This window comes from Varroa jacobsoni, unplaced genomic scaffold (assembly GCF_002532875.2).
Source record: "Varroa jacobsoni isolate VJ856 unplaced genomic scaffold, vjacob_1.0 scaffold_1191, whole genome shotgun sequence".
NCBI classification, from domain to species: Eukaryota; Metazoa; Arthropoda; class Arachnida; order Mesostigmata; family Varroidae; genus Varroa; species Varroa jacobsoni.
Genome location: NW_019214093.1, coordinates 342,804 through 369,033, shown reverse-complemented (window position 1 = coordinate 369,033; position 26,230 = coordinate 342,804). Strand labels below are relative to the sequence as shown.

Below are 26,230 nucleotides of genomic sequence, written 5' to 3'. Positions count from 1 at the left end.
TTTCTCCTTCCACATCATTGTCGAAGCAGTGGTTCATGTTTACGTAGGAGCGGCAAACGGGCTTCTCGTTGGCGGACCGCTCGTCGTGGAAGGGTCGGTTCTTAACGTCGACATCAGTGACATATATAGTGACAGTTAGGTGCGATGCTGGCCGCGATGTAAGGCGTACGTGATGCCTGCAGCTGAGTACAGCCGTTTGCGTCAATAGGAAAGCTTGTCGCTGGTTTTTCTAGGTAGAAGGTGGAATATGAGTTTTCTCTGACCGGTCCCAAAGACAGAGGTAGAGATAGTAGTAGCGGTTCAGAATACACAGTAAATCCGAGCCACAGTTACTGTTGATTATTGTCTAGAAGCAAAAGACGTTCTTGTATTCGTGTGTGATCGCGCAGAAAGCTAGTAGCCTAGACAATAGGACGGCACTTTTTAACAAAAAAAAATCGACTAGATTCATATCCTTCAGTAAAAGACGAAACATGAGAAAAATGAACGAAACGTGAATGAACCCTCTTGAAATCGATTCCAGCTTTTGTAAACCAATTTACTTTCATCGCAGAACAGCGTCCCATCGCTCTTCATCAGGCCGTTTCAGCCAGCGTGACACAAGGCCACGCAGGCTCTATAATCGCAATGCGTTTTGTCTTGCGTTGTCGAAAGAAGACGGCGCAGATAGAAGCTGCAACGAGACGGAATGCATTTGCCGATAGAGCCGTTAACAACATCGATCGCATCATCATCCTCTCTGGTATCGATCTCGCTGTCTGCCACTCTGTTACCACCGCTGTTACAACTGCGCTATCTAGAAGTATTAGCGTGCCAGATCGTTTGGGGTGACCACTGGTGATGCCTGCCCATGCCGTCCCCGGTGGGTCGTTTTCCAAGGTAGCACCACCAGAGTAGTTATCTAGATAGCCAGCTCTATTATGGATGCGACTGACGTTGAAAACATCTATACCTTTTTTCAATATATACATAAGCTGGAGTTCTCGTAGAACGCCAGGCAGCCGCAAACGCATGAAAGAAGCCAACACGTTAGAAACAACGTAACTGGACATTGTTAATTGCCATCGACTGATAAGGGTCGTTAGTTACTTTGTTGGAACGCTGTATTTGGACTCGTTAAAAAAGCAGAAAACAGGAAAAAGTAAGTGGGAATTTAAGATACTGAAAGCGATCGAGGAGCCTCAAAGCAAGTCAGGCCATTCGGCAGTGGAAGAAAACGATCTGGAGTAATTCCAGCTATTTGTCATAACTTTACTCGCAATCCGCTTTCGATTCAATATGTATTGATTGATAGCTCATGGAAGTGTTCGTGCAGGACGACTTAGTGACGAGATTATATGGAGCTTCTTTTGAACGTAGACGGTATTTCGAGAAGGTAACTCCCTCAATTCTATCCATAGTAAAGTGTTTTCGCTGCTTTTGAAATCGATTTAATTCTCCTCCGTTAGCTTCTGGTTAAGGATTGATTAATTTCTGTTTTTTAACGCGTTTTTCTTTTGCTTTTTGAAAAGTAATGCAAGATAATGGTAGCTACTAATAATAGGCTGTTGCTTTATGGTCTATTCATTGTAATTTGTGTGCGCGCAGCACATAAAACGAATGTTCAAAGCCATTCTATAATATCCTGGCCTGCTAATATTTCTCTAACTCTTACGGTTTAGGTTGACAAAAGAATTGCATCTTAAGGACAGAAGTACCATTTGCAAGGGACGATCCTTCCAGTTTTAAGGATCAGTTTAGGGTACCCCAATAAATGTCGAGTCCGAACGAGTTCCACCACACCCTAATTGTTAACCTGTACGGGGCTACTGGACCACTTCAAGTAATGCTCTAACAGGACACAACCGAGAATGGCCAAGACGTAAGTACAAATGTTATGACGGGGTGACCATTCGACCACGGCATTTCTCACCCGCAGCGGCCATACAACGGCCTGAAACGTAACCAAAAAATAGCGTTTTAAAAGTGAAATTTTTCAATATTATTTGTTCGAGTAGTTGTTATTTGAACGAATTCACTTTGGGAACAATGTTTGGAAATTGTTAAACTGAGAGAAGCGGAGAACGAGTTAAATGGTAGATAGATGCGTAATGGATCCAGGCTGATTGCAGGTTTTAAAAAATACTAAATAGGCAAAAGAACCTATTCCTAGATAAAGACGAGTCTTTCATTTGCCTAGATAAAACAATTTCGCAAAACAGATAATTGACAAAAATTGTTTAACCATTAACTAAATTCGATATTTTTTCTATATAGTTAATAAAATCTACTGGACCCCGTTATTCAGTTTGGTAAACTAACTGTTCATCTGCTTGCGATTAAAAGACGATACTATAATGAGCATTACAAACCCAGGCGGGGATGATTATCCCGGGTTTAATCCGTCAAGCCTGTTTCGCCAGGCGCATACGAGAGCCGCTGAATTCAAAGGCCATGTCGACATAGATAACAATTACAGTAAAAATACTTAATCTATTTTCGAATACTAAAAGAAACAATGGCTGCGTTCATCACAAGTATATTAAACCCCATTCTAAAAGCTTTGTTGGTTCCATATTGAGCCCTCCGGCTCCCCTATACAATTGTGTATTCAAGTTCGTAGAATATCGGTAAGACCACTCAACCTGCAGCCGCATCCTCTTTTCAGGACGATAGGACCTGCTGAGTGTCTGTCAGTGTCTGTAAAGGGATTAGCAATCATTAAAAGTCGGTCCTTAACGTAGTAAGTGGTACCTTGTGTCCAATGTTATTTAGCTGACGATAGACAAGTAGGCTAAGACAAGCCAAATGTTCACTGGAGAGCTGTGACTCATCCTAATTAAAATAGCACAGAACCGAAAACTCGAATAGCGAACATGTTTAGCCCAAATAAAATTCAACGAATTTTTTTTTTTAAGAAAAAAATAAAACATATGAAAACATACTATGACATGAACAGCTGAAAGAACGACGAAGAAGGTCCGGGAGAGAAAAAACGATTTTTATAGATAATTTAAAAAGGACGCTAAAAATACGTGAACACAAATTAATTCTCTCTTAATCCGGATAAATGTCTTCAGCTGGTCTTGCTTCTATCGCTTCGCCATCGAGTCATCGTATCGATACTGCGTTGAAAGGACAAAAGAGAAACCTCTTTCATTAAACCAATATTGTTGTGTGTTTCCTGTACGGGTCAACCCATCCGAGGCCCAACACAAAATCAGTCATCTTTACTAATTAGCACTGAGATATTGTCCTTTAGCTCGGTTCCACAGTACACTATGTCTGCATCGATCGACCCGGCTGTGCTATAGGAAAGATAAGAAGTTGCCGGCGGCCAAATCGAAGTTACGCTATTGGGTTACAGCTGGCGTACAACGTGATATTCCCGTTTTTTTGCTAATGCACCGAACCTCAGTTTCTTGTCAGATTTAGAGATTCCCTTCGATTATTGTTGTCTTTGCTGTTATGATTATGAATCGTCACTGTGCATATACGGTGACATCGCTTGCGACGCTCGCGCGCGTCTGAAGAACCGCTTGTTAATCAGCGGCGGAACCGCAAGTGCGGCGGGGTCAGATCTAAATGTGCCATAGGTACTGACCAAGGTTTTTTCTGGCGTCGAAAAAACATCTGAAATTTACAAAAGGTTTCAGCATATAGCCCAATATGAACAGGACACTAACAACGAACTTCGCCTAGTGGAGAGAGATTAGCATCGTCGACAACGATGATGGACAATAGCAGTGCATTGAAGTCTGTGCGGCACCGATGCCGTTACTGTATTGTTATCGACGTTATCGATGAAGACACCATTGTAGAAGATATAATCACAGTAGTTTCGCAGAATCAGACTTAGTCATACGTGCACAGGAACGACGCGTGCATTGATCATATGAGCGTGCTAATTTCATCATCATTCTTCAAATGTGCGCTATATAAACGGGCACACAGGTGTTATACCGGCAAAAATGTATGCCATAGGACATTGTATATCCATAACCAATGATATCCTCTACTGGCTTTGGTCTAAGAACTCACGTGTCTGGCTTATTGCTTTCATCATCGAGCGTACGTTACCTAACCTCCACTTGATCCTGCATCCCGGCTTCTAATACCGGATTCGTTCTTTTATCTCGTTATTTGCGTGACATGTACCCACCGGTTTATGAACAGCGGTATTTCGCCCACAACAGCGGCCAGTGTCAACAGGCCAACGATGTATTGTGTTATCGTCGCGTCTACGTCAGTTGACCAATGTTATGGACGTGGCTATCTCTGTTCACCTTTTTTTTTTTTTCTTGTCGTGCGTTTGTTCATCAGCTTTTGTTGAAGTGGAGGCGCTGAGTGGTGCTCGGGTTAAATGGTGATAATAGGGCAGTCTTTGGGAAGACATGGCAAGGAATAGATTGTCGGGTTGCGTAAAGCGAGGCAAAAATTGCGATAATCATACCGCCAAAAAGGGCATAGCAGCAGCTAAGGTAGCATAGGCCGGAAAAACTGCCATAGACCCCCTTGCCTCGAATATCTGTGTGCAAATTTTTTTTGACTTGTTTCATTAATTAGTTGGCCTTTTCTTCCATGGTGTACCCCTTTGTCTGCTCGTATAGAGGCGACATTTGTCGTTTGCTCCGTGCGTCAACGTCCCACTTCGAAGCGGTGTTAACAAGGTTTCAAGTGGACTTCAATGTCACTTTTCTCAAACTATCTATAATAACCTTGAAAAAGTCATGAGTATATTAATCACCGGAGCCGTCAACAACGTGCCGGTCTTGATGAGTATGCTAGGCTGTGGGGCATATTTGATGCCAAAAATAAAGCTGAATTTCATTACTTCCAGGCTATTACTATTGTATATTAAGCCGTAACATTATATCAAGAATTAGGTGTTATGTGACCTCAGTTACACGAGGCTCCAATACTTTTGAACGATTCATTACTCATTTATAGAGAAAAAATACTAGTTTAATTATGTCAAAGTGTGCTTGACAAATAGGCACAAATTAAAATGACAAATCAAATGCACCTGTCAATCCCATCTTGCAGCGTAACTCTAGTAAAATCCCCATGAAAGACTTTTTTGTTTGGCCATTTCATAAAAGTATTAATTGTATATTTCGATACGTATTTCTGCTTCCTCTACCTTCTCAAGGTACCAGTTCTATCACGGGTACAGCCACTACTAAAAATGGAACAGAGGCTGTCGCTAGGGCTCCCACTTCACGCGTGTTTTTCCTTTTGTTCTCATCTTTACTACGCATCAACCGCATTGTGTTGTGTGCCTAAGTCCTGAAGAAAAAGCTGATTCAATCTCATAGCGATGCACTGCCACTACCGAGAACCTCTACTGGATGTCCTACCCAATCCGACAAGAAAAAAGGAACAAGAGTTGCCTAGCAAAGGCTGGATTGGTGAACTTCATTCGGCCGCCCAAACTCCGCTGACAAACCCAATCTAGTGCTTCCGGTCAGTGTAGAACATCCGGTGACCCCAAATTCTAAACCGAGGGGTCCGGCTAAACGACCGGCGACCAGAGACAATGTCCGCACCCCCGTTAGTCGCCACACCTAACCCGCATCTCTCACTTCACTGAGCATTGTATTATTAAACACGGTCATAGCCAGCGCTTCTGTCTTAGCTCCTCTCCAGTCGGTTAGTTGTATATGCAATGTCATGGCTGGAAAAAAAAAGAGTACCAATATATCCGAGGCAGAAATGAGCGATTTGGTCTCGCCAGAGCTCCCGAGCACCACGCATCGATCGAGTGAGAGCCTGCAATCCGCCACCCCCACAGAAAACACTAGTGAACATCCAATGAGATGGGGTTGTAACTCTGGACGACGCTGCGCGACCTGCTTGTTAAGCCAGGATGACCATCAGATCCTCCGCCTCATAGGTAGTACCCCTGATATAGACAATTATAGATAAGAATACTGTTGTCAGCCAGCTATCGTGCGCCGGCGGGTTGGGTTGCATCGTCGATGTGAAGGACATGCGTAACTGGATTGACTCAGTGGTCACATGTACGGATGGATGACCGAAGAAGCAGTCAACGATGCTTTGGTTATGCGTTTTGATGGTGATAATAACGCGGGCGAATAGCAGCTCATGGAACATTTCCGCCTGCAGCTCCTTCAAAATAGACTACACCGTTACAAGAAGTTTTAGGAGTAGAACCTAATGGCTGTCGCAGTAGGTAAGGTCACACGAGTGGATAGTCATGAATGTTAAGAGAAGGACCAAGCATTGATAAGCCACGACAGACTGTGGTCAGGGAATAGTGAGCTTGGAAACCAGCAATGCTCTTTTCGAAGATACTATATGTTTACTGCTTTCGGACATTGTGAAAAGGTTGTTTGCTGTCGATCAATTGGCCGGTGGACGACGGGTCACTCATTCAGGCCAGCTTAAAAGGTACGACAAAAACGAGATGAAAGCAGTTATGCAAGGGGATCTCAAAAATCGCAACATAGCCTGTGCATATGTATGCATGTAAGCGTTGCTATACGGCAAACCTCATAGAGACACTACATTGATTGTTATTGAGTATAGGAATGTGACCCGGTGGGGTAGTCTTATGCATGTTTACCCCAAAGTTGATCTGGGCAGAAACAGATTCTAGCAGGGGTGCGGCTTCGTTCTCCGTAAAGCTATTAGGAGATCTGGCTTACTGTAATACAGGAATTGGGAATTTCAGATCGGATATCGACTTGAAGAGCACAGCCTACGTCATATCCAAGTGTTGACTTTTGACCGAGGCCCTTTAATTAAGTTTCTCCGCGTGTGTGTCACTCTGACAATCGAAGTTGTCTTACTGTATGATAAGTAGTGGCAGAACGAGGTAACGGATGCTCAGCTTGGTAGGCTTAAGATTATGCTGCGTATCCGATCTGCTGGACTACAGATTTTGGACAAGTGACACGAGCTAATCGTTCTGCTTGCACCGTTTCATGTTAGGCCGAGACAATCATCTGTGGGCCAGATATTGGCAGCTAATTGTGCTTACGTAAACAGTGTCCTTTATATCCCTTTTCAGTACTCGAGTAATCATAAAATTGTAGCGATAGCACGCTTTACAATTGACGCCTGTGAACACTAAAAAAGCGATTGTATCACGCCCCATTATTCGGTACCCTAATACTACCGCTTAAGTGACAAAAAAGCGTTAGACCTTACGGTTGAAGTACAACCACGGCTTCGTCATGCTCAGTACGTGAGGTGGCCTTTTTTTTGAGGCGGTTTTGATTGACTTTCGATTTGCCTCTCTTTTCCTAGCTACCCAAGCAAAGTTTCGTAGAATGATAGTAGCAGTCTTGACGATTACGAGTCCTTTCATTTTAATTAGGAATTCACGATTTTGTTATTGATGTTGCCGCTGTCACTCCTGACGCTAAGTTGAATCTGATAGCGGACCGTCGTGGCTACCGAGCCATTATTTAATATGCACTCTAGTTTCAGCGGCGTACGAATGTGTGACATGGCGTGGTCTATACAAACACACAGATCTAGATAGGCACGAAGTCAAAGATATAAACTAGGCAAACCAACTCTAGCAGAAACATAGCAATGGCAGGTGACTATATTGATAATAAATTTTATGTCGGTAGGCCGTTTTGCCGCGGGAAAGAGCACGGAAGATCGAAACTCTATCGTACGGCTAACACTATTAATGACAACGGCGACTTCAGTAACGTTACGAAGATCGGCGGAATCTTTTTTCGAACCGAGTAGTCCTGGCAGCAGGTCCCCCAGGGGAGTTACAAAATAAACGAGGGGAAGTGAAGAAGCCATCACAGCAGCAGTTGAATGTGGCAAAACTAGGTTTAGGTCAATGCTGTACACTTGTGAACGAGTCGCACGGCAACCCTACAAAATGGCATTTATCAAGAATCATCCATTCTACGGAATCCAATCAGACCGGGAACTAACGTTACATAGACTCCTCTTTTTCAAGAGTTAGTAAGCGGGACTCGGGAAGATCGCATAAATAAATAAAAACTAAATCTTCTTTTTGGCATATCGGGGCTTTCTATAGACATTGGGCCAATAAACGCTTACTGAACAGGATCAGTTTTCGAGCTACTATTCAGGTCTTCAATGTACATTCTGATTGTATGAAAAATTTCGAGAGCCTTTGCATTAATCTGCTATATGCTTGATGCGACGAGAAATTTTATTTTTAGCGTAATTTCTTATCAGCGTTCGCGAATAAAGTACTAATCGACCCTTAGTGAGTAAGATTACTGACAATTAAGGTACTCACCAGTGAATTCAAGTGCCATTGACTGAGCTCATAGAAAAATCGTTATCTACCAGATATGTTGGTTGGTGCTGACTAAAGTATATAAGCTCATGTATTCCGTTCAGAAAAGTCCTAACTTTCGTTCTGTTTCCCCTAGGGTGTTGAGGAGACAGAAACTAGCTGGCTGTCAACCGAAAAAAAACACGAAAAGTTTCCACATTAGACGCACTGGTCATGACTCGTGCGACTCATGGAGATAGCGATTCGGTTTCTTCTAAGCGAACGCTGATTTCGTCTATGTTGGGGGAACCCCTCATTCTTTGCCAGTTGTTGTTGTTTAACCCCCTTCTAAACCCATAAGTGGATCAATAGACAACGACTATAAACAACAGCCACATTCGAAGCATGCCTGCGATCAGATTTTTTTGTGTAAGGAAGAACGTTTCATCGCGGGCGATTCGCGCCAAGATTCGCTTCGATCAAAACGAAGGGTACGAGAAGCCGACGAAAACTTGACGCCGCACTTCGCTGGCCACTGGCTTCTCAAGAGTCGGAACTTTAAGATACGAGCCACTGCACATGTAGGGTCTTCACACTACAGCAGACAATGCAGTACACAGTAATAACGACGTCTGAAAAGGAGCCTAAGGCACTTTCGACGATTTATTCGGATATTAGGTAATTTATTTTGCTTAGGGGCGACTACACCACAACTACGCCACACACGGCCTATCTCCTTGATACTGAGCGTCCGCCAGCTCCGATAGCTTACGTACCTTTACTTCTGTAAGCACCTATCGTCATCGAGATGGGAGCATCGTTGTAATGAATATGTTATAGTAAATCTTTTTTTTTCTTATGACTGCGTAAAATAAAATATAGTTAGTTAGTTAGAATACTAACAATAGTGATAGTTTTCAGTATTATTCATAATGTTGATACAGATTATATCTTTCGTAGTGATAAGATAGATAAAATAAAAGTCTAGCGTAGGTTTCTCGTTTGTGTCCTTGTTAAAGATTGGCATATGCAGAAAGTGCCCAAAAACATATCTCTCCGACGGTGTTAAACTAGTAAATCAGCAAGCTGTTACGATGCCCAGCAGGTTGTGACGAGTCGAGATGCTTGCCGAATCAAACGAAGTATCTTCTCCCAAATGATAAAATCTTAGAAAGTTTACCATCTCCAGTAAAAACATCGCAAGCGGCGCACAACAGTTTAAGACAGAACGTCCGATTATTGGTAGCTGGCCATGTTCGTTATCCACAAGTATTCTCGATTGATTCTGCTCGCTACTTGGTGATCGCAAATCAACGCGATGATCGACCATGCCTCTTCCGCGAGCTTCTAGGTATTGATTAGTTTTAGTGGCCCAGGGGGTGCTCGTGTACGGTCGCAGCGTGACTGCTGCCATTCCATAGCCGCTGCATGAATCACCCGCAAGCCGTAAGCGCGTTCATGCGACAACAAATTCGACTTCAGCTATCATTGTACTGGTCGCGGTACGAGTGACCATCGATATCCGCTGGAGTATTTTCAATCGCTGTCATGATACGACGGAATATTAACTTCTATGACGATTCTTAACTGGAGGCAGGATTTGTCGCCGTCTCGCCGAAACGCGCGTGAGCAACGCAGTTACTCCTTAAATGGCGTCAGCGACGTGTTCGTAGCGGCAGCAGAACTGGCCGTTGTCGTAGCTATGCTTTTCAACGACGGAGCAGTGTCAATCTGCATAGAAACCATCATCACCGCCATTCGTTATAATGGCGACGAGATGAGAAACGGAAACCAATGAAGAAATTACGACTCAACGTTACGAGTACCAATAGACTAACGGAACTGCTGACGATCGATGCTCCTGTGGTCGTGTCTATTCTAACGATAGTGGCGATGTTTGACGCGCGATTTTTTAACGCCGCCCTACTGCCTCATGCGAAACAGTAAAACATTGATTTTTCTTTTAACTTTTTCATACGCTATCGTCCCCATGAAGCGCATCGCTCTTGCTCACCTGCTAACACTCGGCAAAGTAAACACGCATCGGTCCTCCCATCCGATTTCGCCTAAGATTGATTGTGTGACCATCGTGAAGTCTTTCGCTTCAGGGGATGGACGCATCGAAACGACTATGCAAGCAACGCTCGCGCATCAACAAGTGTCCCAATAGCTAATCAGGTTATAGCAACTCATCCTAGCGTTGTATTCTACGTATATCAACTAAAGATCGTTAAGTTGGCAGATACCACATTTATGATCACGTCTATCGATTGGCAAAGCGACGAGTCGAACACTCCAGCGAACGCCGCTGGATCTCCCGCAACATCCATAGATATATGTTAGGCACACGCCTAAAGTACTGGCCAGCGATTCAAAATATCTGTCCAGCATCGTTACAAAGCTTAGCAACGAGTGGCAAGCCATTTCCCTAAACCCATAAATCTCCTTTTGCCTATTTGCCTCCTGTTTGAACCAGTTTAGACAATTTCTCTGTGAGCCCACCGTGGCACGCAGAAAAATATTTGTAAATCTAAAAGACGTGTTTGGTGAGCTGCGAAAATCGCGTCGCAAATCATAAGACGCAGAGAGGCTTCCAGTAAAAGTATCAGTAATGTAGTAGCCGCCTTGTCTTTTATTGGCGGACTCTTTTTTTTGTTACTGGCATACGCCAAGCCAGCGTTGTCCTGCTGTTGGATTGTGGCATGGTACACTTGTTGCCTTCTTGTTAGAACCGACATCACTAGCAGCGGTATTGTAGTAGGCGGGCTGTGTAGTAATAGTTGTTTTGCCGAAAGGGGACTCGAATGACGGCCGTGATTCTGATGATCCTGCTGATTAAACGGCAACACAGGTTGTAGCAATAATAGACGTAACTGCGCGCCATCCTGAGGGATAGATGGAGGCTTTTGGCGGCCGGCGGCTCGATTGTAATACTAGTTGTCGGCCCTTAGCCGGTCGGTTTACTGACCGGCAGAACTCCTATTCGGCCGCAAAGAAAACCAACACCAGCAGCAGCGGTCAGACTAATGAGAGTGGAAGTATCCAAAGAGAAACAAAGCCCTAAAGACCAAAGGCGACACGCTCTTCACTGCGCCAATCGGCAGAGAAGCTGAGCTTGATCCAGCTGGAAGAGTTTGCCCGTCGACGCCTCTTCTATACACAGTTGCGGACGTTTTTACGTCCGCAATATCGGCTTGCGACTACGCGTGTGACAATGGCGGATGCGACGATAAGCACTTATATATATATATATATATATATCTGTGGGGTGGGGTAAAGTAATAGAGACGATTCGATTGAGTCAGCGCCGCGCGGCGGTCCAGTGTCGTGTATAACCGTGTGCAGTTCTATCACCCGCAAGCAAACGGGGTACCTCTTAAGGCATACTCGCCGAGTGAACGCCGTGGAGATAATTGGGATAACGTTTTTTTTTCTGGGTAAAGACACAAAGAGGTTGGCTTCTCCAGCACGAACACGCCAGTCAACCTTATGAGGATGTAGAGGAAACAAGCGGGTTATAGTCAGAGAATAGAGCACGATGCAGTTCAACGCGCGGGTGCGCGGGACATTTTTCAAAAATTACGAGGTTACAGTAAGAACGTTATGCAGTGGGTAAGCGACAGGCGAAAAGCACGAAAAAACAGGTTCTCATGAAGCACACGAACGCACATAGGCATCACATTCAGAAAAAGAGAGATAAAAGATAGAAATTCATAAGGAGCGAGAGGACAAGAGGGTTAACGTCGCCATCTAATATTTGCAGTGTTGCGACTGTTATGATGCCGGCAAGCGGGACACGTATAGATACAAACGGCACGTTAAACCTCGCTGGAACTGTTGTCGTAGACAAGACTAAGCGGCAAACGAGCGCTCACTCGAGGACGACGAAAACCAACGGCAGACAAAAAAAATGATTACAAAGACGCCATTTACCGCTACCAGGATTGGTTTGTCGGACTGTTACATGAAACGTAAGGGAAGGACCACGCCGAATTAAGTTGTGTCCTTTGACAACGATAGCAACGAAAACACCATTGCAGCCAACAGGCAACGCGTCGCAGAATTAGAATTCTGTTAAAAACGGCAACACGAAAACGAGACAAAGGACGAAAAAAAAAAAAAGGATAAGTTTTATCAAGGTTTCGTACTCCTCGCTAAAATCATATACGCGCCCGAGGGAAATAATAAAATGAGTACCCTTTCATACAGCGCTCCTTACCCGCAGTCGGGTGGACTGACCGAAAGTGCAAACCTCACATTTGAAGGACATCAGGCATTGTAAAGAGGATACTGACAACAAGAAAAGCGGGTGGGAGCCACCCATGAGAAGGCAATCGTAGTGGGAAAATAGTTTACGGTTGAATATAGCCGATTGATTCGTGCCTGTCGCCGCCTAAAACGCAAGCGACTGTGCCTTAAGCTCGCTGAACTAATGTCAGTTATGTGCGATGACCCCTGCTATATTGAAATATAATATACGGCAAGAATATTCATTACTATATGCGTCGTGTTCCAGTATATATACGTACATATATATATAAGCAGTTAACACGGAGGGAAACAATTATTGAAGATATACTGTATCCAACAACATACTGGGACGCAACGTTCGCGAACACTTATAAGCCAATACTGTTCGCCCTTAAGATTCTGGTACAATGGTGTCCATTATGCCTGCAAATATGAATCGCACGGATAAGGGCTGTATCACACCGAAGGATAAGACAAGGTTGGATTGCATATACATACAGAATAACTATTTGTCACTGAATCCCTCTGTCCGTAGAGCCAAACGTGAGCCGATCTGTTAAGAGATGCCGCCTTTACTCAGTGCGGTATGAATTTGTATGTCCGGTATGAAACGTCGCCGACGATACGCGGCAGCGAAGGGCTGTCGTGGGTAAAAGAGATAGTGCAGAGGGAAGCGCTTGTCGCTAAAATAGCGATTCGAATAGAATAGGATTGTTAGGTTAACCAGCCAATATAGGTACCGTTCGAGGATCAGTCGACAAATGTGGGAGAACTTGCGAATCGTTCAGGAAAGGCGGCGTGCTCAAGGAAGAGTAGGTTGATATGCCTTGAAGAAAATGTCCATTATATGGACACCAGTAGATGTCTGGGAGGTACAATGAGCCCCCCATTCCGGCCTGTATCAAAATCTGTGACAGCGAAGCATCTATTAACGATGTTCTAATATAAATCAGAACGCATACTTAAAAAAATTGCCTAGTTAAATACATATATTAAGTCCCCATATATACGCGTATATTAACGAGGACATACTTACTTCGTTATCATGTGTCACGGTTTCATTTTATCACGCGGGGTCGGTTACGCGTTTTTCCTGAAGTTCTAATCAACTTCGAATATATATATATATATATATATATATATATAGTAACGCAAACAAATGTTTGAACTATTATTGATAACACTTGTTGGATTAGCAGAACCTTTTTATACGTTGAACAGGATAAACCTTAAATCCATTAATGTGACCTTCACCTTTTACACTGGGTAGAATGCACAGCATAGCCAATAAATACGTATCAAGCAAATACATGAACGTAAATGCTCCAAATTCATTGAAATAACAGTAACCGGCTCTATTGTACACCTATGAGTTTTTGGGGTGACCTGCGTTAGTTTCTGTGCAATGTAGATTTTTTTCGTTAGGGGTCACTGTGACTGTTCGTTTAAGAAGCTCGCCATGATCATCTAATAAGCTTTGACATTGTTACGATTTTCATGCTACGTCGACATGACGTATCCGCCTCGACGGTAAACAGCGGGAAGGCCAACATCACCTTCGGACGATCAGCTTCTGAGACTTCGACTACGTCTGCTCTGTTGGATTTTTTCCGTTTTCGTGCTTCTGGGATCCGGCAATCCAATAAAATTGCCCTGCTTGTCTGTTACCATTAGACCCTTCTCTTTGCTGGAAGCTTTCCTTGACTAGCCACGAACGAATTTTTCCATCAACTGAAAGTCCCTAAGCTTCAAAAGCGTCATAAGGAGACTGCGAAGAAGTTTTATATTAACACTAATGTTCGCAGTATCTATAAATGTACAGTTTGTCTGAACACAAAAAAACAGTTGAAAAGCAGATGCTAAAGAGCTAAAAGCAACTAAAAGTCTGATACACCCTGCGCTAGGCTTTACTAACTACTACTTACGCTGTAGACAATATTAGACTTCTTCATCATAACGATCTACCGGGGAATCTATTGACCCACCGGTAATATTGTGGTAATTGTTCCAGGCCTCTGGGACTGACCGATAGCCCACATGATTTATTTCTGTCACCTAATCCGAAAGGAGGGAAGTCATCTCCTCCTGAAGCGGTGAGAACCTTCTCATCAATGACACCAAAATCACAACTGCATGGCCAGTCAACATCGAAAGAACGCAGCTTGATTGATGAGCAGAAACAGTATCGAAGGCAAGCTGAACATAATTTACAAGCTTTTCCTCGATAAACGTACGTCACCAGATGAGGAGAAAATAAATTCGACTTCTTGATACATCTATTACAAGATATATGGGTAAAAATAATGATGGGAGACCAACTGAGGTTCGACAGCGGCTCGCTATTTCCCGTTAAGGCCGGTCCGCTGGCTGACGGGTATCTAACTGATCATCTCTGTTCCCCAAGATTGCCAGATTTTTTTCTTAATCATGGTCATCGATGCACAAAATGCCAGAAACGAGCCTAAGAAAAACCAGCAAGTGCCACTAGTGGCTATGAAGGCATCTGATGGCCGCCCCATGTGCGCCTCCCCAGGGTTCCTGTTAGGTAGCCTTACCCAGCCCGTTGTGCTTCTAATGGCAATTTGTCGCGTAGCAATTCGGCGGGAAGTGCCGATTTCACATTCATCTGTCGGCTGAATACTTCCGAGACTCTATTGGGTCGCTACCGTGTGTGTCCGTTGTTTCTTCGGTGCCGTTCCCTTTAAGATCTTGCTCCGATAGGTTCCGTGGAACCGCCACTTTGGCTATGGTACCATCAACGATGTGTGTAGGCAATGTGTGTGATCAACGAATGCTACTCGTTGATCGCACACATTGCTTACGGAAACTTCGAAATTCCGCTCAGACTATATGTTGTTTTGGTTATAAGCGAGGGCAAACGTACTCCGAAAAAGATGATGACGAAGTAGCAGACGATCATTGTGGTGGATACGGGGACAGACCTTGAAATCGATATAGACATGGTAGTGATCTCGCTAATTAGCAACGTGGTATAGGCTTAAAAATAATAATCATTATAACTGTTATACGTTTACCGACCGGTGACCCGATTTGCTAGCCGCACTTAACACAGGAAATAACTTTGTTGTGGCTATGCGTGAAACGGATACATCCAATAACTTATATTGATACTTTCACGCGCTGTCTGAGCGGATTATAATGAGTTACGTATACTCGAGGCAAAACTCTATTCAAAAAAAGTGAACCTAGCTACATATAGAGAAAATATGAATGAAGGAAATTAACGATAAAACAAATTTTCCCTTCCCTTTTCATTCGATTAAGACAACATGAGGAGAGTTTAGCATAAAACAAACGTCCTAAATAAGCGTACGTTAAAATACAGTGCGCCTTCCCTAAGGGGAACAGATGAGTGCGAGCCTTCACAAAATGCGTATGAGTAATTCTTTTTTTCACTGAAGTCTACGATATCACCTTCAAAGAAAAAAAATGCTTCAGTGCAATTAATTATGCCGAAAGCCGATCGTTCGGCCGAACCGACGGAAGGAATCACTGACAAAATATGGTACCACTGCCCAGTTGCGTGACGTTATTGCAAGTATATACGTTCGGCGTTGTGATTCATGTGACCCGTTTCCGACGGCAGTTCCCAAGTTTTCGCTGGCATCTGGTGGCTGTATTGAGTAACGGTATCTTACTTTGCTTTTCGACAGTGCAGACACACACAGATGCGTATACGTATAAACAAGTGGCCACGTACTCTGTTATTATTACGTAACAAATACAAACAGCAATATAACACCTTGATATGAAAACGATGTCATTTATATGGGGCATAAACGTAAGCGAAATGGCAAACGTTTATATCTTTGAGTAACAGGTCACGCATCGATGTGTGGTAGCATGGCGAGCCAGTGTTGCTTGTAACAGCGATCGTATAGTCAAGTAGACTTTCCCATTTGAGTATATACAATTACTATTGTTGTTCAATAGGGCCTTGCTTGCTACATGGCGAATTCTCACCCTATTGTTGGCGTCAACATTGTTGATTCTTTAGGTCGCCATCTAATTGCTACCCAATCTAATAAAGACATTTGTTTCTCTTCACCAATCGAGGTTCACCGTTGAACATTAACACTGCTATCATTACAACGGTTTCACGTCATACGGGTGCTGCCACGACTGCCGTTCTTACCTTAATTTTATATGCTGTCAAGGTGCCAACTGCAGCAGGGACAGGACAGTTGATAGATATAAAAAATGCCTTAAAATATTAAAACGCCAGCAGTAACACTAGACAATTTGATGCATTGTTAAGTATCGACGAGATTGGCGTAAGTAACAAGATAAATCCGTGAGTTACTTACAAAGAATAAGATCACCTCGGGGGTTCCCCCTTCGACTGATTTTCGTTCGTTTAACTGCAAAGGGCGCTTGAGCTAAGCGTGTGAGGTTCAGCGGCAACGATTAAGGGATTGTAATAGCTTATATACTACAGTGGCTAAAACGCAGTACGTATCCAAACGGACCTATCGTGATATCAGAGATATATATATATGCGCATATGTTTAAATGAGTGACAGTCTCTATCGAGCGAATCCACATCGGCGATATGTGGATCGGCAATCCGATATCGGATCATAGCACGAAAAATTTAAATAAGAAGAAATTGCCAGCAGACTATCAAACACTGCTCGGATACATTCTAGTTCCACGTAACGCAGGATTGCATCTATGCAATATATATCGAATGCCTAATAGCTAGGGTCCGATGTACAGTGACTGGAACTTTTTCGTTAATTCAGTTGTTATTGTTATTGATTTCACTAAAAACGTGCTTTTATGGTCACTTCAACGATAAGTCGGAACAGGGTACTGGTTCAAGTTACTTCTGGGGCCTATATTGGGTTGATTCCAATAGCGTTTAGCCCCTCGTGATGACGTAGTGGATGCGTGGCCGCTTGCTAAACTTGAGGGCACCTAGTGATAAGAATCCGCGCGTGAACACGCCTGATTTTGAGCTAAAAATTAGCCATCTAATGGGGCACCTGACAGCAGTGTTAGTAGTTGAGAGAGTGCACGAACAGTATCAATCGTTTCGATTGGGATACGCATCCTGATCAGATGATTGTTACCATAAGGAATCAATAATGAATGACTCCACATGTCACTCGGAGTCTGCTCTCACCTGGTGGTTGGTAACAAGTGCGCTCATTCTATGTTCGATGCTATATTATAGTATGTACTTATATAGACAACAAACGCGCTAAAAAATTGAACTTATTGATGCCATATCATGTTGTAGCATAGAGATGTTATGCACTATGTAAAAGTTGCTTACACGTCAACCATAACTTATATCACAGATCTCCTCAATACACAGTCAAGTATTCGGTATCTTTCCAGAATTTGGTCTATTCCCGCTAATCCTTTTCCAGTTTCCTCGTTAGTCCATTGCAACGCAGCGTGTCGTGACTCCTTCGAGCGGGCTTCTTACCCCCCCCCCCCCTTCCCACCCCAGTTACGATGGTCAGATAATGCGAGAAGTGTAGTTATAGGAAGGGGCAGACAGTGGATTTGGGAATGAATCAACAACGGGAACAATGGTCATGAATGACGGAATCGGGGCGTCCTGCTGGTTGCAGCAGGTACCAGCGAAATAATGATCATGCAGTTGTTATAATCTTCAGTGATATTAGGCGCCGACATCTGTCAGCACAGATGAGAACACATGCGTCGGTGAACACTCAGTTTCAATTGTTGCTTCACGTTCGTTCAATACTACCTATTGATGATACCAATGCTAAATAGCGGCAATGGCTTGATGACGTCCGCGGCCAAAAGCCGCGTCGAACGGCACGACCTAACTGCCTGATCTGTTATTGATCTCTGATTACAAGTTGTTGGTGTTCGAGTAATATTAGTAATAGAGATTTAATCATTTTTCCTTCTACACACGACAGATACGTTGCATTCGAACAGAGTCCACTGCCCCGCCTTGATTTCCAGCCATATTACCAGCATCAAAACTTCATAACCATCGACAGTGATCGGTGATGGGTGTACAGTTGGTTGGCACTTGGCTAAACCTAGAAAAGTTTATCTTAGCAGTGCGTCCTAATCACACAACATTAACGACAGAAGCTGCAAAGGACTCAAGCGATCACCAGTGACGGCAGGTTCCATCGTAGGGTAGTCCAACGTCCAATACATAACGTTTTACACATGTAGGTTCGTGCCGATTCTACTACCATTCATTGCGTCGTTGTCGTTGTTTACGACCGCTAGGCAGTCTTGCGGACAGCGAAACGGTACGAACAACGTTTACCTGGACAATGAACGTCACAACCGGAACAGAACATTTGAAAAATGGCGGGATGAGAGTTTCTTTGGCTGTTGTTTGATTCATTGACTTAATGCCTGGCAGGCTGGTAGGAAATCGTGAAATTATTGAAGCAAGTAGGCACTATAGGACTAGCCCGCTAGCGATGCGCCATTACTGAACCACAACTGTCAAGGACTATTGGATCGTGGTTGAAACGTGCAAGATTCAAACACTCTTCCTCATTGGGCAAACGTTGAAGACGGGTGTTAGCAAACGCCAGTTGATCAACACGCAGAGCATTTCGACTGAACCGAACCGACGACACTATGCAAAGCAAGCATTCACGCAGAGGTTGATGGTCGCAGCGATGGTGGGAACATGCGGGAACAAAGTGGCGTTTACAGAGAGGCGTCACTTCTAGAGATGGTAAAATGATGGCCATATAGCAGTAACGGAAGCCCAGTGTAGCATAACCGTCGAGAGCAAGATGGCGTCGGCATGTCGACGTGATGGTCTTTTTTTATTGACGTGTTTATTCAGCTTTCAACGAATCCCATGTCATAGGCACTTTATGCCTCAATCGAAGAGAATTTGTCAGGTTGTTTCTGGGTAGTCCAGTAGCTAGGCTAGGCTAAATACAGACTATCATCCATGTTCCATCGAAGGAGGGATGCTTCCGTGTAAGTTCTAAAATAATCTATAATAAAGAAGTTGATTTTATATACACCGTCAGCTATGCTATAGTTCGTATTATAATGTACGATAATTTTATAATACCACCAAAATCATTCTTTCGTTTAACAGAGATAGCACATTTTTTTAGTTTGCACATGTTTGTCGCATGTAATCCGCTTTACACTAGTCGCTTTAGAACTGGCTTGATTTCAACACGTTTCTATAGGGTTTCGCAGACGAATTTACGATCGAGTGGATTTTTTTTGCGTCAATTCATATGGCGCCAAAATATCAAAGCTTTTTTTGTAGCCAGTTTCTTTCAATTGTTTAGTGTTTAGTATCTTAACTATATCATGGTCGTATCGGTTTTACTCAATAACTTTTTTCGTAACTGATCGGAGTATCCTTCATATCGAAATTTACAAACGAAAAGCCATAGAACCAGCTTTAGGTCATTTTTTCTGATAAGGCATCCGGACCATAAACGTCAAAATGCTTTTTTTATAGGCTCAGACAGTATTTGTACCTTTATTGTAATAAGATTGTAAATTATAGCAATTTTTTTTTCACTCACTTTCAAGGCGTTCTATCGTAAGTACGAGTGAAGGCTCAACGTCGATCCGGCATGACTCGTACTACCTGGGATATATCACTTTAAAGCCATCAAGTAAAAAAAACAAACGACTCAATTTATACGGGGCGGCACGACTCGTACATGCCTCGTTTTCTAAATTGTATCTAAATAAAAATAAATACTTCAGTGAAACCTCCCGTATGTGCCAAACATGCACTTCGTGACAGTCATACCTATTCAATGTGGCCACCATCCGTTTCAATCATGGCTTCCATTCTGGAACTAAACCACTAGGTAATCAGTTTTACAATATTTCGTTACATCATTTTCAAATCATTTTTTTTAACAGTGACCGCCTGTCGAGCGATATTGAGAGGCTTAAACTACTCAAAATTTTACTTAGATATGCTACACACAAAATTAAATTTTGTCGTCTGGTACGAAGAGTAGCCGATAAACGCATGCCCGGTACGAAAACAGCCGGCCAAGCATTTTCCAAATTTGTACGCAATATATATATATATATAATTAACAAGGGCATGGACAGGCTCCTATCCTACTCCTATCCTGTGTTTTCGCTATCTGCTTTTGCCAATACGAGCCGTCATTTTTTGCGAATAGATGTATACGCTCACTTGCAGGTGTCTCATCGACTTCGTTGTGAAGACTTCGTTCTGTGACCGGAACGGGACTAACAGCAACTTTTGACAGTGCGTAGCTGACCCGGCGGTCGCTATCACATCTTACACAATTTTCTCACAGTATACGATTCGTAGAAACCGTGCGCGAGTACCTTTTTTTTTTTAACTTCTGTGTTTTTTTCTTTTCAACACACATCACACACAGAACGTAAAAGTCCATTTAAAAACTTTCGTGTACATTTAAAACCGTGTGCGTATAAGTATGCTCGTTGATATGGCAGAATTACCCTGTACGGCTGAGCCTCTTGCTTGCTTTTACGGCGTAGTACGCCGATGACTCGTATAACGTCGTGTGGGGTCTTCGATCCACCACGACCTGGTCCCCGGCAGCTACAGTAACAATCTCCACGATTGGAACGATCACCGAAAACACTGTTTGAGCCACCATGCACTAAGTACAAACCGCAATCCTCCGTAGGCTGCCGTAGAACGGCCGAGTGGACCCCGCTGAGGTTGTGGCTCCACCTTTTACCGGGGCGTTCGCCCCAATCTATGAGCGACTCAGGGCGTATCTCAACGCCATGACAACAGCAGCAGCAGCAGCAGCAGCAGCAAAAAAACATTCTATAGACCACGTAAGACGCCCTTTTTACAATGCGCAATCTTGACACTCATAACAGCAGGCATATCTAGGCACATACAGATCTACCGATAGGAGCACAGGGGATATACGAGGAAGCACATAATACTGATGTATACGTACGTGCATTTGCAAAGCCACTCCAGATCACTCAGCATATATGTAAGGCACGATACAGTGCGTACATCAGCGGCCGCGGGTAGCGTCGATTGCGATGAATGCCACAAAACATTATAGACGTCATAAAGAATCGGCTCTGAAAGAGCCACAAAGGGACGGTAGAAACAAAGAAAAAGAAAAAATTGACGAATATCGACAGTTTTCCTCTTATATACTGAAGAGAACTTTACTATTAGACGTCTCTTATTGCTGCTGTCGCTTCCGCAGTTGTCATCACTGCTATTCCGCCTCTGAGGCTATTGCGGGTGTTAGAGTGCGCTGGGGTGATGATTCGTTCGAATAAGCCTTTATACGGCTTGAGTAAGTTTTCGTCGTTATATCGTCGGCTGAGAACGTACAGTATAGCTAGTTATTAGGGTCTTCGATTTGCCGAAGCTTCTCACGGTGCGTCGTTGTCGTGTCACTGCTTGATTTTTGTTTGTTCTGGTTATATTTGTGAACAAACGATGAGCCCGGGCCGGCTACAATATGATACGAATGAAGCGAAAATAGCACATGGCAACGGCAGAACATATAGTAAAAAACCACTTATTCATCCCATACATGCACATATGTGTGTGTACGTGTATGTTATGGGCGTAGCATATACGATCAAAGTAGACGTCCATTGATGCAAAATAATTCAGATAAAGCTCGGTGGACGCAGGAAGCTGTAAAAGACAGAGGGGACACTTGGATGTCTTGAGTCGCTTGCTGCGTTACGAGAGGACAAGTAGATACGGCTATACCACACTATCTGGCTACCAGGCCAACAACCACCGACGGGAGCAGCTTTAAAAACCAGCGATCATCGTGATACCAGTGAAGTGCGGCTGATGTTTACCAAGCCTAAACGCATCTATGAGGAAATCTTCGGGAACTCCATTGTCGGCGTCGGAATGATTGTCACGTACGATTTCGTGTTTAACTATGAAATCCTCTATTGAAAAGTTTTCAGCGGTAACAGATGTTGTTCGGAAACGGGGGGGGTGGGGAGTGACTAACGGAGAAGTCCTATGTTGGAATACGTAACTAGCCTCTGTATAAGAATCTAAGGTCGTCCAACGAAGCTACGGATCAGCTGAAATCATACAGTTAATTGCTCACAAGTAGAGGCGCCTTTAGATAAACATCGTCTGCTAGAACAAGCGAGCAGCAACTTGCGTTCGGAAGTAGTCCAGGAAACATTCACGACGTCGATTACTAGTAGATACGAAGTCGTACCTTGAGTTTTGCCTTCTTCGATTGTATAGCCTTTATATACCGCATATTCTGCTGCGTTTACCAGCACCCGTGCTATATTCAGACTGAAGATAATCATCGTGCTCAAATCGTTTCCTGGCTATAACTAAAAATAAAACAGCAACAGTAGCAGTGACTTTATTTACAGCCGAATTGGCTAGCACAAGAAATTACGTCCAGACCGGCGACGTATGACACACTACAACTACGACTTTAGCCACTTATTCTAAGATACCGCTCCGAAATCGTCTCGCCAGAACAAGCACGGCTTCACTATTACTATTACCATCGTTTCCACAGTCGCAAACACGATCATGCGCCGCCCTTTATTTGTATGTATCGGACGAAACGGTCGTCGCGGGGAGACGCGCTGCTGACCACCATCCGTACCATGAACAAATTGCGATTTTCTTCATTTGTTTTTGTTGTTCAGCGTAACAAACCCCAACTTTTGCTGGCGGCGGACGCGCTGGGAAAAACGCAAGAAGTGACACTGCTACCGCCACCTTGCAAAGTTGAATAAAGCCAAAACAAAAATATCTCAAATAACTTACAATAGCGATGGCGAACAGCTTATCAAACAAACATACATATATAGCGCTGCGGCGGCGAGCGACAAAACATCCTGCGAAAATTAACGGACTATTTTGGGTTAACCCATGATGCTCCTTATGTCACGCCGGGTCGGTGGCGGCGTACGTCGCGTTTGACGGCCGACTTTCTTTTTCTGCCTCTATTTCGTATAATCTAATGAGTAGCATATTAAATAGTTGTTTTTTTTTCTTTTTGGGTATGATTTTCATTACAACGTATGCTTATGGTATGTGTTTAGCTAGATTCTCGGATTGTTTTTCCCTACACGTGAGCCTGTCGTATTGTCATTGTTGCTCTTTCGAAGCAGCTATTCTCAGCGTAGCCGAATTATTAGTATTGTTGTTGTCACGGGCATGAAGCATTTTATTTAATACAATGACATGACGCGACCTGATCCCGCTGCAGCGCTTCCCGACACGATGGTTAAACCTGATTCTTCCTGTGACACAGCGAAAAACCAAGGAAATGTCTTTCAGCGCGTTTCAGTGTGAACGCGGTGGGATGGCTGTACCGTTTTTGAGTGTGTATGTCTATACATTTGGCGATGACAGAGGCCGAGTAAAGGTTTTTTTTTTCTCAGGTACCGTGTTTGTGTGTTTCGTGTGCAGTAGAGCCTTTTGACACACCACAACCACGCCTGATTAGTGGGTCATTACAATTATGTATTACCGTCACTGTATAGTAATAACAACATTTGTTTGTATTTTGGTAAAGTGCCCTAGAAGAAAATGGCCCAAAACGTGTTAGTATGCTTAAGCTTGAGGCGGCCGGCGGTTGTAACAGCGGTGACGATACGGCCAAGGCATTTCAACAGCAGACGTTATTAGAAAATTGCCGGTCACTAATCGAGCTTGGCATATGCAGAAGCTTATTACACAGAATTCAGAAATATTTTTTTTAAAAGAAACAATCAGACGATAACTTATAGTCTCCAAGATACCCCGTAAGCCCACCTATAATATCGCCTGTCCTGAGTTCGTATTACGCCAGACCATGCAACGTAAGGCCAGCCAGCAGTGAGAGAAAGAAAAAACTATAGTGAACTATGGTCTGTGCACGTTTCTGCCTCAAGTAGGACAAAAACGCATGCTATGTAGCACACGATAATGCTATAAATGTGCACACTTATTTACAGATGGTGCAGAGAAGCCCCGGCGGCGAGCTGACCCACCCCGACCGCCGGCGCGCATGGACCAACCGCCACAACATCAAACGCGTCCTCGGGAACCACCTCGGCACAATCGAGAACAACTCTTCCTGCAATGGTACCTGTGTTCCTACTTAGACCTTGCGTTTTCTAGTAATAACACGATATTGAATTGAACAAGCAAAAGAACGATCGAATATGCTGATTCAGACTGGGTCTTAATCGACATATCCCCCGTTTAAATTATTGTTATTACTATAAAAGCTACAAATCAACTGGCAATCATTTTCATACAATACGAAGTCCATTTGCTAACTGATACAGTCCTTCGATTCTTGTAGCATCGTTTAACATGTCGAATTGCTAGCTGCATTTCCACCACTGCAATGATCTATAACAAGTTAGTGCTAGACCCGTTTGAATTTATCTTTATGCCGCGTGTGTCATCGACATGCATCTTCTTTTGTCGGTAACTTTTCCGCGAGCTACTCCTTAAAAGACCTACTTAACATGTCGGCACCTGAGCGTGTCTGTGGTAAGTCGGTTTAGCTCCTTTCTTAATTGTTAGTCGATTGCAAGCGTCTGTTGTTTCCGTGTATGAGCAGATAAATGTACAGGCATCGGTAAGGACGCCTATTCGAAGTAAAGATGAGTTTAGCGGGCGTGACCTACTTGGCCCCGAAGCTGCCTTACAAAATTCTGCACATGTGCTGCGGCTGACTTCTGCCTTTGTCATCAGCATTTTCTCATCGGACACAGGCTAATCGTAGAAGCATCATTACTGCTTTGACCCACGGCAATGCTAACGTTAGTGCTAATTCTAGCGAGGACAAAAAATCAAACGCTGTCCGAAGCACGATACAATTCCACTTATTCGAAAGACCTTGACGGCCGGCAAGGGCGGTGTCCCTCAGGGCGTAGGGCTCTTTTAGCCTCGATAAACATCAATGAACACCACCATCCCGTGGCTTTCTGTTTGTAATGATGCTAACAAGAGCAGAGGCAGCACCAGCCACGACGATCGAGCCATTCAACATGCAAAAGAGAGATTCATCGGGGCCACAAGATCTGCTCCCGCGGCTCATCTCCCGTACATTCGTCAGCTCGCTTTTACCCAGCTGGATATATAATCTAATCTAACTTGGTTGCTTAGCAAAGCCGAACGACTATATAGGCCTTGTGTCTGATTTCCTAATATTATGCACAAATCGTTTGTCTTCCCCAGACCGTTGATGTTGTACTTAGCACCAATGTGGTCTGAGATTCGAATTCTGCCTGCGGCAGCAGTAGAAGTCCTGAAATTGTAACAAGTGCCAGGGACTTCTTTGCGATTCCACCGCTTTTTATAGGGCAAAGCCGATATAATAGCATGTGTACATATGCATATGTTGTTGATCTAATATGGATTGCCTTCAGGCTAGCCACTTGGCCAGCCACTGATATGTGGGTGAAAACTGGTTACGTTTTGATGCTGCTTCCCTTAGTTCGACCTCGCGTCTTTACTGCTGTTACTCTCATTTGTATTATTTTGGTTCTAACTATCTATCTATCTATCTATGTATCTATCTATCTATCTATCTATCTATCTATGTATCTATCTATCTATCTATGTATCTATCTATCTATGTATCTATCTATCTATTATCTATCTATCTATTATCTATCTATCTATCTATGTATCTATCTATCTATGTATCTATCTATCTATCTATCTATTATCTATCTATCTATCTATCTATGTATCTATCTATCTATCTATCTATCTATCTATCTATCTATCTATCTATCTATCTATCTATC

The 26,230-nt window shown here is 43.5% G+C and overlaps 1 protein-coding gene across 5 annotated transcripts in view; it reads left to right on the top strand.

Annotated features, from left to right (window-relative positions):
* Positions 1 to 26,230, top strand: part of LOC111267451 (uncharacterized) — a 140,547-nt gene that overhangs the window by 65,877 nt on the left and 48,440 nt on the right. For 4 of the 5 annotated variants that reach the window (XM_086971330.1, XM_086971331.1, XM_086971329.1 and 1 more), the window contains one exon: positions 24,419 to 24,548. In XM_086971330.1, coding sequence (XP_086827456.1) covers positions 24,419 to 24,548 — 130 coding nt within the window. Of the gene's footprint in view, positions 1 to 19,074; positions 20,302 to 20,648; positions 20,718 to 24,418; positions 24,549 to 26,230 lie in introns of those variants that run through there. The other variant, XM_086971333.1, reaches the window with a different exon arrangement.